This window comes from Gavialis gangeticus, unplaced genomic scaffold (genome assembly GCF_001723915.1).
Source record: "Gavialis gangeticus isolate Ggan-Ray unplaced genomic scaffold, GavGan_comp1, whole genome shotgun sequence".
Lineage (NCBI taxonomy): Eukaryota > Metazoa > Chordata > Crocodylia > Gavialidae > Gavialis > Gavialis gangeticus.
The window spans coordinates 51149162-51165172 of NW_017729029.1; the positions used below are offsets into that span (position 1 = coordinate 51149162).

Genomic DNA, 16011 nt, shown 5'->3' on the forward strand with positions numbered 1-16011 from the left:
AAAAAAAAAAAAAAAAAGTTTGAACATCTAATAGAAAAGTGTCATTGCCATCAAGTTAAATTTTGCTTGGGAACGGTAGAGAACAAATTCAGTAGGTACAGGTGCCTCTCCATTGACTTGGAACGCTGTTGGTCCCATAGAGTAGTCTCAGCACAGCTGTTATTTTAGATGAAACAATATCATTGTAATAAGTTGAAAATATCAAAACAAAGATATGCAGGGTGCATCCAACTGCGCATCTGGGCTACCATCCTACAGGAACTGGAAGTCACAAGCAAAAAAAAGTAAAACTTAAATGACTTCCTTTAAACCTTCTCTCTTGCAGTTTAAATCCATCTTACACTAAATCTTCTGCCTTCACATCAGAGAAGTTAAATATTTTGCTTTGGACTATAGGTGGTTTTTGTGTAGCTGCTTTGTAACAATATTCCTAAGAAATTTAAGCTTGCAGATCTTTTTGGAAGTCCTCATTCAGTAGTACAGATGTAATTGTTATATTTTTGATGCAGCATTAGATACTTTTTTGCAAAGCTTAATAGTCTTTCTTGTCAAAACATCATTAATAGTGTCTCAAGAACAGTCTTATTCATAAACATTTTAATTGCCTATGAGAGACGTGGGTGCCTCGTTTGGAGGAGTAAGCAGTTCAAGCTTTCATATTTTGCAAATGCTGTGCCACGTACTCAGTTCAGCCATTGGTTAATCTGTTCTTCCATTTTTTAAAAGCCCAACACAAAACCCCTTTTTTGAACAAAATAATTTGCACGTACAAGGAACTTCCTAGCATAACTTTAATCAATTTGGCTTCCTATAAGCAAGCTTTTAAAAGGTAATTCTGCTGCTCCCTGTACATTTTTGCCATTTTAATGAATAGGGAAGGGCCACATTTTTCAGGAAAAAACAGAAGGGCGGTGCAAAGAAAAAAGGAACTGTTTATTAACAAAAGACAACTGCAGCTACATGTGTTTTCTTCAGTCATTGTTATTAACATTATAGGCGCTACTGTGAATGATGCAAGCTGTGCTGTGCATCCTGGTGGTCATATGGATAACAAAGATGAGCAATTTATTTTATCCAAAGTAGTAGGAAGAGACCTGATTGCAATAAGAGGGAGGCACTTTATCTTAACCAACAGATGGTAAACCATTAGCAAATGGTTTCTATATTTTCATTTTGGTGCAGAAATTCAATCTATCACAGTTTTGTTTTTTTCTTTTTTAAGCTCACTACTTAGATGCTGTCCGAGGTAAGCTTTTCCTTTCGGCATTGCAGAAACGTAATAAAAGGATACAAAAGTGTTGGGGATTGGGGTGTTTTTTGTTCTGTGTTTACTTCTCAGCATCCCTCTTATTTTACATTGCCAGGACAGAGTGAAAGGACGACTATGGCTAGAAGTAGATAGAAAGATACATTGACAGGGCAAAAGTCTTTTTGTTTTTAACAAAATGTGTTTAACAGAATATCAGTCCGTTCTGCATTCTTATCTCTTTACATTGTCACAGTGCTCCATCAGAAGCAGAGTTGTCTAACGTGAGCATGATTACAATGCTGCCTTGGCAATTTGTTACCAATATCAATGTAGATATTTAATATAGCCTGGGAGGCAAGTCATATTTCTGCTGCTGAGTTTCCATTCGCAAAATGGTGACAGCAGTGAGGATTTCCCACTACCAAAATAACTTGTACCGGTCCTTCCATTAGAACAAAAATGCAACCGGAGTCGTTTTTAATTTTTTTTAAAAAATATCCTTCTTTAAGGCTTGGGAGGTGGGGTGGGGGGGAAGGAAAATAATACATTTCAAAATACAGCATTGTACAGAACTTTTGGGGCCCTGACACTTCAGAACAGATGGGGACAAATTGGAAAGAGCCCAGCACAGAGCAACAAAAATGAGGAGAGGCCCAGGAAGCAGCACTGAAAAGGAGTAGGAAAGGCTGAAAAGGCTTGGATTATTGAATTTGTGGAAGACAAGATGGTGCAAGGATTTGAAAACAGTCTCCAAATACCTCAAGGAAGGTTATAAAGAAGATGGAGATAGACTGTTCTCTGTGAGAATTTAGGTTGGAGATTAGGAAGAGCTTTCAGCTCTGAGGGCATGTCTACACATTCATTAATGCTCTTTAGGTAATGCAAATTAACTCTAGTACCTCCACTGTGGTGCACATTATCCTATTTTAATGGCTCCACCCCCACCCCCAAACGAAAGAGGCAGGGGAAAGATTTATTTCCCCCCCCCTCCCGTTTCCCACCCGCACGGACCTGCCAGGCATTTCTGGACTCACTGCTCCAGCAGTGGGGACATGCCCAGATCTGGCAGTAGCCTCACGTGAACTGGCCAGGGAGGGGGTGTTAATTCCTCCCTCCCTGTCCCACCAGCACCGACCCAAGCCGGGGTCCGCCTGGCACTCCCCCCTCACTGCCGCAGCAGCAGGGGCAGAGGCACAGCCAGATACTGGCCAGCATGGCCCCCGGGGGCAGGGGAGGAAGTTTATTTCCCTTTCCTCCCCCTCTGCCCCCAGGGAACTGCAGCCAGGGTCTGCCAGCCCTGACTGCCACCACCACCCATCGCTGCCTGCATGGGGCGAGCAGCAAGATAAGCCCCCTCCCTACCTCTCTGCCAGACACCAAAGGGAGAAATAAAATCACCCCCCTCCTTGCCTAAGGGGGCTGCTCTGGCCATGCCCCCGTCTTTGCTGCTGGAGCAGCGATGGGGGAGCAACCGTGACAGGTACTTCAGCCTCTTCCCATCAGGGGCAAGGCAAAACGGAGTGGGCAGAGCTGCTGCAGACTGTGCAGAGCAAGCAGCAGTGGCACTAGGGGAGGTTTTGGCGGCTATGGCCACCCCTCTGAGCCCCGGTGCCACCCCTTGCCCCGCGCAGTCTGCAGCAGTTCTGCCCGCTCTAGCAAACCATGAGAGGGGCTCCATCCTTTGTCACAGTCGCTCCCCACTCCAGGGACAGGGCTGCGGCCAGAGGCTGGCCGGCAGGGCCCCCTTAGGCGAGGAGGCAGGGAGCGGGGTTATTTCCCCCTCCCTCTGGCATCTGATGGAGGGGCAAGGAGGGGGCTTATCTTACCGCTCCCCCCATGCAGGGAGTGATCAGCAGTAGCCAGGGCTGGCAGGCCCTGGCAAAGATTGAATCAATTTAGGCTCTGGTTTTTTGAATGTCTGTCCCTAGCCATAAAGCCCCTGAATTGCATACAAATAATGAATTTAATCTTCTGGCCAGTACATTTTAAAGCTGAAAATTGCCCTTGTGATCTACCCAGGAACATGCCCTCCACCTTGCCCCCAAACCCTATAAAATAATTGGCTCTGATGGCATACATGGAAGATCATCAAGTTCAAGCTATTTCAAACCAGAGATGAGCAAGTTCCAGAATCTCAGAGCCGACTCTGAGAGCACCACACCAGCCTCTCCCTCTCTTTTTATAATGAAAAGGATCCAAGTCAAGCACCCCTGCTGCTCACAGCTGTGACAGCATGGCATTGCAGGGAGGGGAGAGGCAGCATCTTTCCACTAGGCAGATGCCAGGAAATTTAGGGCATCATAGGCCATAAGCAACAGCTTAAATTCTACCTGGAGACTCATCGGCAGCCAGTGTAGATCCTGGAGCACTGGTGTCATGTATATTTATGTGATTAGAAAGAACATCCACGGTTGCAACAGTAAAGATTAACAAAGCAAAACAAAACACAAGGATTTTGGAAAGCAACCAAGCTTTAAAATGAGAATTAGAAAGAAACTTCCGCTGTGTGCAGGCTATTCCACATCTGCCTGCCGTAAAGTTTCTTGCACCTTCTTCTCAGCATCTAGTGCATGCAGCTCAGGAACACAGCACTGGATTAGACTGACGGTTTTTACTTAGTCCCTGTCTCTTTGGTCATCTGTTCCAAGGACCTTTTGCAACATCTCTACCAGAAATGCCTGCAGTCTGAGTCTTCCCCTCCTCTCTGTATCAAATCTTTTCCCTTTGATAGTGCACAAGTGCACTGTCAAGTACAGAGAGGTATTGAATTCTTGCAAGTCTGCTCAGGCAAAGAGAAAGGACTCCTTTTAGAAGGGATGCCACTTGCAGTGTTAAGCTGATTGCTCAGAGTTATCCATTGTCCTCTGGCTCCCTGTGTGGTGTGGTAAGGATTTGACAAGCATCTGAGCTGGCACCAGACCATGCAAGCAGATGGACATGAGTGTACACATCCAAGAGATTATCTATCCGTCACTCATATAGGCATACAGAGCAAAATAGCTGGTTGAGAATGCCCAAACTACTATTGATTCAGAGTTTACGAACCTGCAGTCCAGGGGATGATACGGTCATTGTTCCAGTCTTGATCTAGATCCATAATTTACCAAAAGAGGCAAAATATTTCCTGAAGCCACTAAAGGGCAAGCGTTTGTCCTCTTTGAATAGAATGTAATGTTATAACTAGGAAATGAGTCTGCACTGCAATGAAAACTACCTTTTTCCATTCTTGGGGAAGTATTGTACAACGAATCAAAATAGGTTTCCCGAACCCAGGTGAATAAAGATACCTACAGCATATAGGAATATATCTTTAGATGCTGCTTTCACATTTGATTGCATAGGTCTTGTGCACTTTTTTGGGTGACAGATTTTCAGTGTGAACAATACAAAGTGTCAATTGGGGGAGAGAAACGTGTAGCATTTGCATATAAAGCAGGTAGGCATCTGTGCATATACCCGATTTGTGTGTAGAGATGCTGTTTGCTCGTCCACATGTGACTTTACGTGCACAGCTCCCAAGACACCAGATCTACATGCATTCAGATCGTAGGCACACCTTCCTATACAAGCCGTATTAGGAACAACTTGAGGTCTTTTGGTCAAGATTGTGAATGATATCCAAAGTAGATTTACTGTGCTATCATGTGCAAGTAGCCAATATTATAGACATTTAAATATTGCTGTTGGATAGCTTATGACTTTAAAAAAAAGAAAAATAAACTCCAGCATGAAGTCCTGTTCTCTCTGTTTTCTTTTCCAGATGGTTGCCCAGGTCTGTGTTATGGAAATGGAAGATGCACTCTGGATCAGAATGGATGGCACTGTGTCTGCCAAGTGGGTTGGAGTGGCACAGGATGTAACGTTGTCATGGAAATGGTGTGTGGCGATAACCTGGATAACGATGGAGGTACTGAACATAGCTCATGTCCATATATTTATTTGTGAGTTCTTATGAAGCTCGGTTCCCTGAATTGCTCTCCTGTATCTTGTCCCTTTTATGCATTGCTTCAGTCACAGAAGCCTGATACTTCCACATCTTGGTCCTCTCAGTTCTTCTGTTGGCTTCAGTGACTTAGGTTACGTATAAGAATGAGTAGTGGCAGGATCAGTATCTTATACGGGAAGGTCACTTCTTGAATTGCCCCTGTCATTTAAACATCTGAGTGTGTTTTGAAAAAATATTCAGGTTCTTTTTTTCTTAAAAAAAATTGAAATATATTTCAGTGAAACTGTGGTCTTTGAAATACTGAAAATAGATGGGTAAGGTTCAAGGTTTTCTATGCTAGGGGTACATTTTTTTTAATGTACTTTGTAACCTGACCATAACATGGCAATGTGCAAGCAAAGTAGCCGTTCCACCTCTTCCCGCAATGGGTCAGTGTGTGCAGCCTGAATACTGAAGCCAGTGGGCTCTGGTTTCATGCCAGGGTTTCATCGATGGGTAAGGTCAGAAGGAACTGCTGTGATCACCTACTCTGACCTGCTGCATCATACAGGCTTTGATTTGCATGATTTCAGTACTGCTTCTTGTCCAGTAACTGCACATGAACAGTAACATACCTCTTAGAAAAACATCCCAACTTAATTTCTCCATCACTGTAAATCATCATAATCCTTGGTACATTGTTCCAACAGCTAGTTAGCCACTTTGAGGTACTTTTTTATTTCTAGTTTGAACTGATCTAGCTTCAGTTTTCTGTCTGTGGATCTTGTGATCCATTTGCCTGCAAGATTGAAGAACCTTCTCCTATCAGATTGCTGTACATGTAGGTTGTGATCAAGTCACCCCAAACTTTCCCTTTGATAACTGGACTGAGCTCCTTGAGTCTTTCCCAATAAGACTTCCTTTAACTGTTCTCTTGACTCTTTTTCCAAATCCCCTCCAATTTTTCAACATCCTTCTTGAATTGTGGACACCAGAACTGACACAGTATTCCAGTAGCAGCCTCATCAGTGCCAAAAGAAAAGGTAAGACCACTCCCTACTCCTAATTACAAGTCTTTATTCAGATGCTCCAGGTTAGTATTAGTCCTTTTTGCCACAGCATTCAGCTGGGAGGTCACATTCATTGGATTATCCATTATGATGCTTAGACATTTCATGAATCATTGCCACCTGAAGTAGAGCCCCTGTCCTGGAGATGTGCACTGCACTTTTTTTTTTCCTGGATAAATAACTTTACTTGTGGCTCTCACTAGAATACATACTGTATCTCCCAGCTCCCAGCTGACCAAGTGACTCAACTTGCTTTGTATCAGTGTCCAGTCCTCTTCATTATTTAATGCTCCCCCAGACTTTGTGTCATCTGCAACCTTTTTCTTTCCAGTCATCCAATAAAAGATCATCTTAGGGACAAGCCCAGTCCCTGCAGGGCCCCACTAGAAGCACCCCCGGTGGATGTTGACTTCCCCATTTACAGTTATAGTCGGTACTGTACGGGCCTCTGTTGGCACCATCCTCTGAATTTCTAGATAACATTTAAAATTGCCACCTCTCTGCTTCAACCTTCCTTTGTTTACCTTATTTCCAATTCCTCCCCCACCTACCTACCAATAACCTCCTTTCTCCCCACTCACTCTGCTTTCTAATCTTTGTGGCCTAATCTGTAGCCTCTTCACACAAATCTCCACAGTTGGGATCACTACCTCCCATGCACTTTCCCATCTGTCTGGATCTCTCTCCCCTGCTGTCCAAGCCACTGACTCACTCATGTGCTCTCTCTCTCGCTCTCTCTTCAAATCTGTTCACAACAACCTTGTTCAGCGTCTAATATATGTAAAGCATTTTCTGATGCACTCTGAGAACTGGCTCTCTATAAATTTTCTTGTATTGTGATTCCCCATGCTTTATATTCTGCAGTAACACTGAGTTATTGAGAGGGTTGGCAGCCTTAACTCTAAATCTCCTTGAATTTGTCAGTTTAAGGCAGATACTTAACCTCATTTTACTGCAGGTTTTAAAAATATATTTTTTATTTTTTTAATGGTGGCATAACATGTCTGAGAACATCTCCACTGACATTAAAATTAGAGATAAGTGGGCAGAAAAATCACTTAATTCAACTGGCTACTCCTGCCAAGCTAAATGTAACTCATTTCACTTCACAATCTCCATGGATTTTTTTTTTTTTTTAAATAAGAAGAGGGCCAAATCATAAATGCACATTTCAGGTTACTTCTCTTACTTTCTAGGGCCTGGTGTTGCATAAGGGTAAATCAGGAAAAAATCAATTTTGAAGTTAGTTGCATTGATGTTAAACCAAGTACGAAATCAGAATGGGACCCCTAGAGTTCCAGAGTTTGTGTTTCTTGGTCCTTGGAGTGCGATTTCTTGTTCTTGCTTAAGTCTAGTTGTGTATGTTTTAAATCATGAGGTTTCCACCTAGAAAAAGCCTCATTAATCCTCATTGTCTTGAAATTAAATATTTATGTCTCCATGCAGGGGGCTTGGCAAGTGTCCTGGGCTTCTGTTTCCTTAAGAAGAAAGATAGAGTTGAAGCAAAGTAACAGTTGTCGTATTTGGGTTTCAGTGGTGGTGTTGCTATATCGGGCAATTGACCTAATCAAGAATCAGGCCTTTAATAATGTAATCTAAATTCTAGCTGCAGATTCTGTTTAAGTAATAAAACAAAGCATTTCTGCTGGGAAAGTTTTCATTTTCACACTACAAAAATGCATACAAATGCATTCCAGAAGGAAATGTGACTGTTAAATTTTAATATAGGTGTAGAGGGGTCTCAGTTCAGTGCTTTGATACGTATTGCTCTTTCTCAAGCTTCTTATTTCTGGTGAGCGAATGTTTTACATTTTGTTTGTAAAAAGATTACTATAGCATGTTGTGTACCTACGCATGCAGGTCCCAATCCTGAAAACACTTAATCATGTAGTTCTGTGTCCTGTGTTAGTGTGATTATTCCTAGTAGTTAAGTTAAATGTGTGCGAGTGTCTGCCGGATCATGGCACTGTGTTTTATTACTTGCTTAGGACCAAAACTCAGCACTGATTGCATAACAGGGGGCATGTGCCATGCCTACCCTTGCCATTCGGTCTTATATGACCTGAATAGCTTTTCCTCCGCTTGTAGTCTTAAGAGTATGTTCACCTCCTTCAATCTGTTTCCTAAATACAAATAAAATAGACTTAAAATTATGACAGATGTACAGCTACATTGTTTTCATTCGCTCTTGTGGAGGACATCTGTGGCATGTTGGCAGCGTTTGTGGTTCTGGTTATATAACGCTGGGATTTCCAGCAGATGTCCTTTGCAGTGTGGAGTGTGAGATTACATTCTATCGTGTCCCTTCTCATCTTCCCTTCCTATTCTTCCAGGGTCATGGCTGACCTGATTTCAATTGTAGTTTTGTACGATGACCACGCCGCTCATTTGAACAGGTCATTCCCCTCCCTCCGTCCTGCCATGATTTTAGACTTCTGTGGAAGCAACGAGAGCTCTGAGAAATGACTTGAAATGCTCTGTTGACCTCTGTTAATACGAGTATCTGTGCTTAAGGCTTGAGGAGGCAGAACACGCTGCAACAGCAATGCAAGGGACTCAAAGGACACTCCCCTCTCATGCCCAGCCACACTTCACATGCTTTTCCTCTTCCATTTACACTGGCACTTCCTCTTAAGCCTGGCTGTGTAGCTGTTCCCAATCACTCCTTTGGTACTGACCTCTTCTTTTAAGTTGGTCTGGGTCGCTCTTTCTTTCATCAAGTCCCTATTGTTTGTTTTCTTTAATAAAAACACTGTACTGTAAGAATTGAATTACACTTCTCCAGCTCCTGTTAGTCGCATTTTAGCCAGGGTAGCTCTTCCAAGCACAAAAAAGGACCTGACTCAGCATAGCTTCTGCTCCGTGGCCAGTGCTGTTAAAGTATAGATGAGCATATCCATTGGCATTTTAATAGCATATCAATCATAGAGATATTGAGTCCATATATAAGTAATACACTATTATTACATAACATAAATAATAACGATGGGCCTGGTTTTCATTGCTGCTGTGTTGCCAGAGCTCCCGTGGGATGCACAGCATTTCTGAAAACCAGGCCTGATATATTTTCTTTTCATTGCGTGTTCAAAGCCAAACACCGTTGGATGCCACGGCTAACTAAAGGAAAATATCTAACAAAACAAACCCTATGAAGTCTTCCTCTGTGGGTGTATGTCGGTTCGAAATCTACTCACGTCCACCCCAGTATTACCAGTTAATTACTTCACTATCTGTTGCCTGAGTGCAGCATCTTGTAAATGAAACATAAATTTAGATTTCTGCATACAAATAAGCATCGCAAGCTCATTACCGCTTAGTTTCTTCATGCAAGAGGCAAGAATTCATGTGACGGGTATCTTTTATTGGACCACCTGCATGGTTGCACTAGACAAAGACCAGCTTTTGGGTATCACAGTACCCTTCTTCAGGTCTCTGGAAGAGAAGCAGACACAGATACAGCACACATTTCTTCTTTGTTTCTGTTTGCTCTGAGTCCTAACAACTGTAATTGGTTTGAACTGTGCCCCCAGTGAGACAAAAAAGCACAGGAGCTACTTCGAGGCCATCTGAAATATGTAAATGGAAAAAGAGGAAAATATTAGTTTGAACACTTCTGGTATTCAAACCATGGTGGTTCACCCATCTCTAACTTGCAGGCAGTGCCACCTCAGGTGTAAAGACAGCTGGATTCCCACACCTCCGTTTCTCTAAGTCCTCACCTAGTGATTATTCCTTATTGTATTCCTCAGGTCCTCCTCGCTTTGACTGTGTTCATTCTGTGGTTTATTCTGCAGCCTAGCTGTCCTCTTTTCAGTGCTTTAGCAGCTTCCCAGCCACCTGCTGCCTGGATCCTTTCTAACCACTCCGCTCACCCATGAAAATCCAGTCTAGGGGCCCTGGAGTCTACTACAGGATCCCAGCTCGCTCACGTGTAGTCACAAGGTTTGTTTCTAGCTATTATGGCTCCGAAGTTAGCCATATGATTTTAACCTGAGCAATGACTTGATAAATCTGCCTGTACATCTGAGAGGAGTGAACTGCCCCTGCTGCTCAATGAACTGCAAGAGCTAAAGAAAATAGTTTAAAATGTACAAAGCAGGCACCTCTTAACCCACACTCAACATGGCCCCTTGAAAGGATTTGCATATCAAAATGGAAAGGACTTTACTGACTGACTTTGTCATTAGCCCTCAAGAAATGAGCCTGCTGGAGCATTTCCAGGCACCTACACTAGAGTTATTCCTTTCGAGCTTTTGCACTCTGGTTTCTCTGACCTCCTCAGCTCTGCCTGCGGTCTTTTATTATTTTTTGCATTTATAGACTGGAAGATTTGTACTAATTGTAGAAGCACATTAAATCTGCAAGAATATTAGTTTCTGTGATGTATCCATGCCAACATAAAATACAAGAAACTAAGGCTAAATGTAGAAACAAGTGAATGGGCCCAGAGCTTCTCGTGGTAGGACCTGTATGTCTGATTCAATTTATGTTCTTTTCATTAGCTTTTATGTTAGCAAATAGGATGACTCTACAGTTAACAAAATGCCTTTTTGTTTTCCAAATGGTGTTTTATTTTCTTGAGGATGTGATATAAATATTAATGTTTTGCAGTACCTATAAAACTCAAGTGTGATAAATAGGAAATACATTTTCTGCTCGGTGCTTGCCCCAAATGTTGTATAATTTGCTATTCTTAAAGTAGAAGACATAGACAGTCGGTAAATAGAAGTGTTTCAATTTGCTGAATAAGCATTTTGGACTGCATCGTCGTCTCAAGTTAGAGAAGGCATTCTCCATAAGATATTAACACAATTTCAGACCCTTCGCTCACCCTCTGTACTCCCCTCCTGATAAGATGGAGCACCTTACCAGAAAGGGAGCAATGAATTGGGGAATCCATGGCTCTGTGCCCAATCTGACCAGCCAGCGGAGGTTGCCTGCGGGAGTGTGTTGCATCCCACGTGTGATTGCACTGCTCCCATCACAGAGCTTTTAAAGACTACAGGTTTCCCTCATTTTATGCATTCCCTACATGCATTCCTAGAAAACGGCGCATAACTCGAATTCACGTAAAGAGAACCCACTTTACAATGTAACAAATAGGGATACGTTCCAAGACCTCGACTATACTGACCCCCAGACCCATTTCTACCACTTTTACAAGACAATTTTGGTACTCGCTGACAGCAAACAGCACACACAAGCACAGGGCATTATCATCATGGGGATGGCAACTACAGAAACACGTGTTGAGGACAATGAGTGAGGAGCACAGAGCCACACAGGAGACTAAATTTTGGTGCGTGTCACTCCCACAATGCACTGCCAAAGCAGCTGACTGCAGGCTTCCACCACAGCGATCGCATAAGAGTGAATTTATCTCTCATATAACACATTTTTGGTATAAAAAGGGTCGTCACATAAGAGCAAATTTACACATACAGAACCCGCATAAACCTGTACAGCAGAATCATATCTTCAGTAGGATACAGATGTCCTGGAAAAGTTAATCTGTGTCACTCTAGTGAATCCTGGGGATGCTCATATAGCATTCATTTAGTAATGTTTAAACAAGTCACTGTGTTTGTGAAGATATGTTCTTTGAACAACTTTTTGTGAGATCTTGATGCAAAAGCATTAATGGATACAATGCCTGCAGAGGCATGTCTGAAAGGATCACTCCCTCAATAAAGTGAGGGTTAAAAATCACCTCCCCGATTCTCTTAGTTACTGTGATGCCAGGGGACAGCGTGTCTGAGAGCAGAATTTGGCCTTTTGCTTTTGTATGCTGTGCTTTTTGCTGGGCGTTTAATTATTTAGGGGTGTTTTAAGTGTTGGTTTTGCCCCAAGTTGCTCTTTGGGGACTGTGTTACAGGAGTCATGCCGGAGTGCTTTGTCTGAAGTATTTACTGAAAATATAAAAATTCCCACTCTGTCATCACTTCTCCTATGCCAGACTGAAGTATCCAAAGGATGCGTAAGCATGATGTTTGCTAGGAGTACTCTTTGCATTTTGAGGAGTCTAAACCAGAATTACTGGCTTCTTATTCTACAATATTATATACTAGACTGGCAGTTGTGCTTCACTGCTTCTTACATTAAAAGAAGCAGCAGACATGCTAATAGCAAATCCAAGTCATTTACACCTCTGTGATACATTTAAGTTTGCCCATCTGCTGTGTTGTCCATTGTGATAATTGACAGTTGAATCTTCAGTATACTGCATCTCCCACCATACGAATTACAATTTTTGCTGTCTGTAACAGTTGTCTCTCTAGATTTAATAGGAACCTTGCTGTTTCTTAACACACAGAGGGGCTTTTAATAGTCAGGTCCTTGTACTTACCAAAATGATGATTGATTGGTTTGTTTGGAAAATAATATATTTGTCATGTTTCCAAAGTTGGGAGTTAAGTTAAACTCTGGAGTGCATAAATAAGGTTGCTGTCCTGTTTTTAATTAGAATTTGGAGAGCGCTGGCTTCTTGAAACCACTTTGCTTTTACTGCACGTGTCAGGTGAATTTCTATTACCGTAATTGTCCCCTGTCATGTCACTTGAGATGCCACATCTCTCAATCTCCTCCATAAATTGTACGTGCACATTAAGACCATTTAAAATTCTGTTGTCCAATCTGTACGTCGGCTTCCAGGCATCAAAAGAGTCTCTCAACCCTTCTGCGTTTTCTTTTCTCTAGATTCCTTTTTAGAGTATATAGTGTCTCAGTTTTAGAAGCAAACAGCAACGACCATTGAGAAAAAGATCCTCAAAACAGTCTCTTGAAAGTGGCAGGGTCTACATTTTTTGGAAAAAAACCTGCAAATATAGGAATGAATCCTGCAAGCTTTTGCCATGGCTTCAGTCTTGCTGTGTTATTGAGCCCAGAGAGATCTACACAGTCAGGCAAGGTGGTTTGGAGTGATGTCCCATGTGGCCAAAGTCTCCAAAACCATGTCAGAGTTAATGACACACTGTAATAGAGCTGGGTGATTTTTGGTTTGGTTTGGTTTGGTTTGAATGAATAGTAAATTTCTGAGAAATTACATTTTATGAGGAGAGGCAAAGGAACCTGAAACATTTTGCAAATTCAGGTTCAATTCAGCATGTCATTTTGCCTGAAAAAAAACGGGGAGAGGGAGAACATATTACAAAATAAAATGTCTCGTTTCAGGAAAGCTGGAAACGTTTGTTTGCTTTGGGTTGCATAAAATGTTTTCAATTGATTCAAAATTATTTTTGTTTAGTTATCTGTTTCACTAACTAAGCTGAAAAAAAATCTGTTTCAGTTCAGCCCAAACACTTCTTTTCCCCCTGTTTCTGAGGTTGGCTGCCCAACTGGAAAAAAAACCCTTTGTTCATCCAACTCTAGGATATAATTGCCACACAAATTCAGCAATAGCCTGGGTGCAAGTGAGCTGTATGGGGATGCAGAGTGCATGATGTTTCTTAAGCATCTGCCCATCAGCAGTGCTGTCCATTTCTTCAGAGCCTAGCCCCTTTCCTCTACTTCATTTTCTTTGTGATTGAGAGGAGAATTAAAATCAGAATAGAATATCTCCCCATTGACCAAACAGTAAAAGTAGCCAGATGGGAAAATAGATTTTATTTCTATAGTGACAGAAGCCACCAGTGTTAATCCATCACCTGAAAAGCTCCTTCCTTTGCAGCGTGACAATTGCTTTTTTCTCTGCTTGTATTTGTGCCTATGGTTTATAGTCTTGAGAGCTAAAAAAGAAACCGAGTCAGTGAAACCAGGTGGAGGGAGAACAAACACAAGACACTGCTTTAAGGACAGCAGAAATCCCACTCAGACTGAATCTTGGTAAAGACATAGTCATTCTCGCTTTGCAAAAAGCATGATGAAAATTGAGTCTGCTTGGAAAACTGGGAAATCATTTTCCTTTAGCTTGAATTCTTCCTGTGTGTGCTCTGAATGCCAGGCACTTGTTCCCAGGTAGGTGACCTGTTGATCAGAACAACAAAGACTAAAGAGAGCAATTTATTTTCGTATTTATTCAGGCAAAACCTCCATAGGAGCCAGTGAGAATTTTGTCAGAGAGAGGATTTTCAGGGCATTTAGATAGCATGTCCTTTGTATCATTTTGAAACCAAATTGCCATAGAGAATAGTCACTTAAAGCACATCTTCAATCTCAAATCTTTCTATGAATTTTAAGTGATTCTTTTCTTGCACAAATAGAAGAATCAAACTAGTTCACTTCCTTTCCCCACTCTCCCTCCCCCTCCTGTATAAACTTGTCTACAGAGGAAAATTAGCCAGACTTTCTACTGTGGCAGAAGCTATCCTCCTACAGAAGACCTATTAATCTGGAGCAAAAGTGCTTTTTTTCAATTTAGTTTATTAATTTGCTTCCCAAGCTCATTTAACAAAAGCTGTTTTGGTCAGTTTTTCCCGTATGGACAAGCTCTTAGCTTCCACGAATCTGCCTGATTCTAGAAAGGGAGTTCTCCACCTCCAGCCTAAGCAGCACATGTGGCCCACAAGGCCATCTCATCTGACCTCTGGGTCTCCACAGGTCTGAAAATTTGGCGACGGGGGAGCAATGGCAACACGAGTTGCTGCTCCACTGCTGCTACATTTCTGGAGAGCCCTGGGCCGACACACAGGGTCGAGCCCCTCTGTCATCCCAATGGTTAGCCGGCATCTGTGCTCCTTTAAGTTGTTTCTACTGGGAAGAGGAACTGATGATGAAGCCCAGTTCTTCTTGGGTGCAGTCTTGTTTCCTTACAAAGAGTACGTAAGGTCCAGTTTTCCCCTGAGCATGGGAGAAAGTAAACAACAGGCAGTATTTTTTTCACTCGCTCACTCTCTCTTTCTGCCTACATTCACCCCAAAAGGCTGGGTGAGTTTGTCAGGACAGTTTCAACTATATTCAGCGTGACCAATAAATACCATTCATTCCTTAAAGACATCTAAATACCTTAGAGCTGCTCCAAAAAACACCAGGGTCCACCAAACAGGTGCACCAAGCTGCAGCTCAGGAGCAGGGTATTATTGCTAGCTGTTTACAGGTGTCCTTGGGGCATCTTCACGAGTCTAATCCATCTAGTTCTCCAGCTGCAATGGAAAAGCTTTCTTAATATATTTTTGCTTAGCCAAACAGTTCCTTTGTTCAAGGACAGCAAGGAGTGTCAGATTCCAGGTATGTCCATTTCATCATCCAGGCTTAGGTTTTATGAATAGGCTTTTGCTTCCCTTGCTCAGTGAATATTTTATACTATTATTTATCGAGCACTCATGCAGTGCTTTATGCTCTGTTAAGCAAAGTGGGGCCTGCCGAGAAAGGGTTCATAATCCAAGAGCCTTATGTGGTACCTGTTAAAGTCTGTGTCAAAACTTGCATTGCCTTCCATAGCTAGTTGCCTTAAGGGCCTTTGGGTTTTTAGGCATCAAAATGTAAAGTGCTGGTGAGAACAGGATGTGAAAAGCCAAACAATGAAGTCAACGTATCTGGCAGTGTGCTGATACCATAGCAGTCCAATTTGAACACAAGGGAAATCAACCCAGTAAAGTGGCGATTCAGCATTCATAAAGATTAGCATTGCTAAAAATACAAATAAAAAAATGTCACTTTGGGGGCATACGGTGCCTTGATCTTATTTCATGTGCATTGATTCATCTGCCAGTCCAAGCGAGTTAGCAAATGGTGAGCCACAAAATGTATGTTACCTGTGACAAGGTGTTTGTAAATTTTTTTTTTTTTTTTTTTTTACTCTTTTTAAATCTGAACATTTAAAGTATCTTTCA

At 42.1% G+C, this 16011-nt stretch overlaps 1 protein-coding gene across 2 annotated transcripts in view; it reads left to right on the forward strand.

The window, feature by feature from the left end:
• TENM1 (teneurin transmembrane protein 1) overlaps positions 1-16011 on the forward strand; it is a 490026-nt gene that overhangs the window by 291182 nt on the left and 182833 nt on the right. For both annotated transcript variants that reach the window (XM_019521566.1, XM_019521567.1), the window contains one exon: positions 5010-5156. In XM_019521566.1, coding sequence (XP_019377111.1) covers positions 5010-5156 — 147 coding nt within the window. The remainder of the gene's footprint in view (positions 1-5009; positions 5157-16011) is intronic.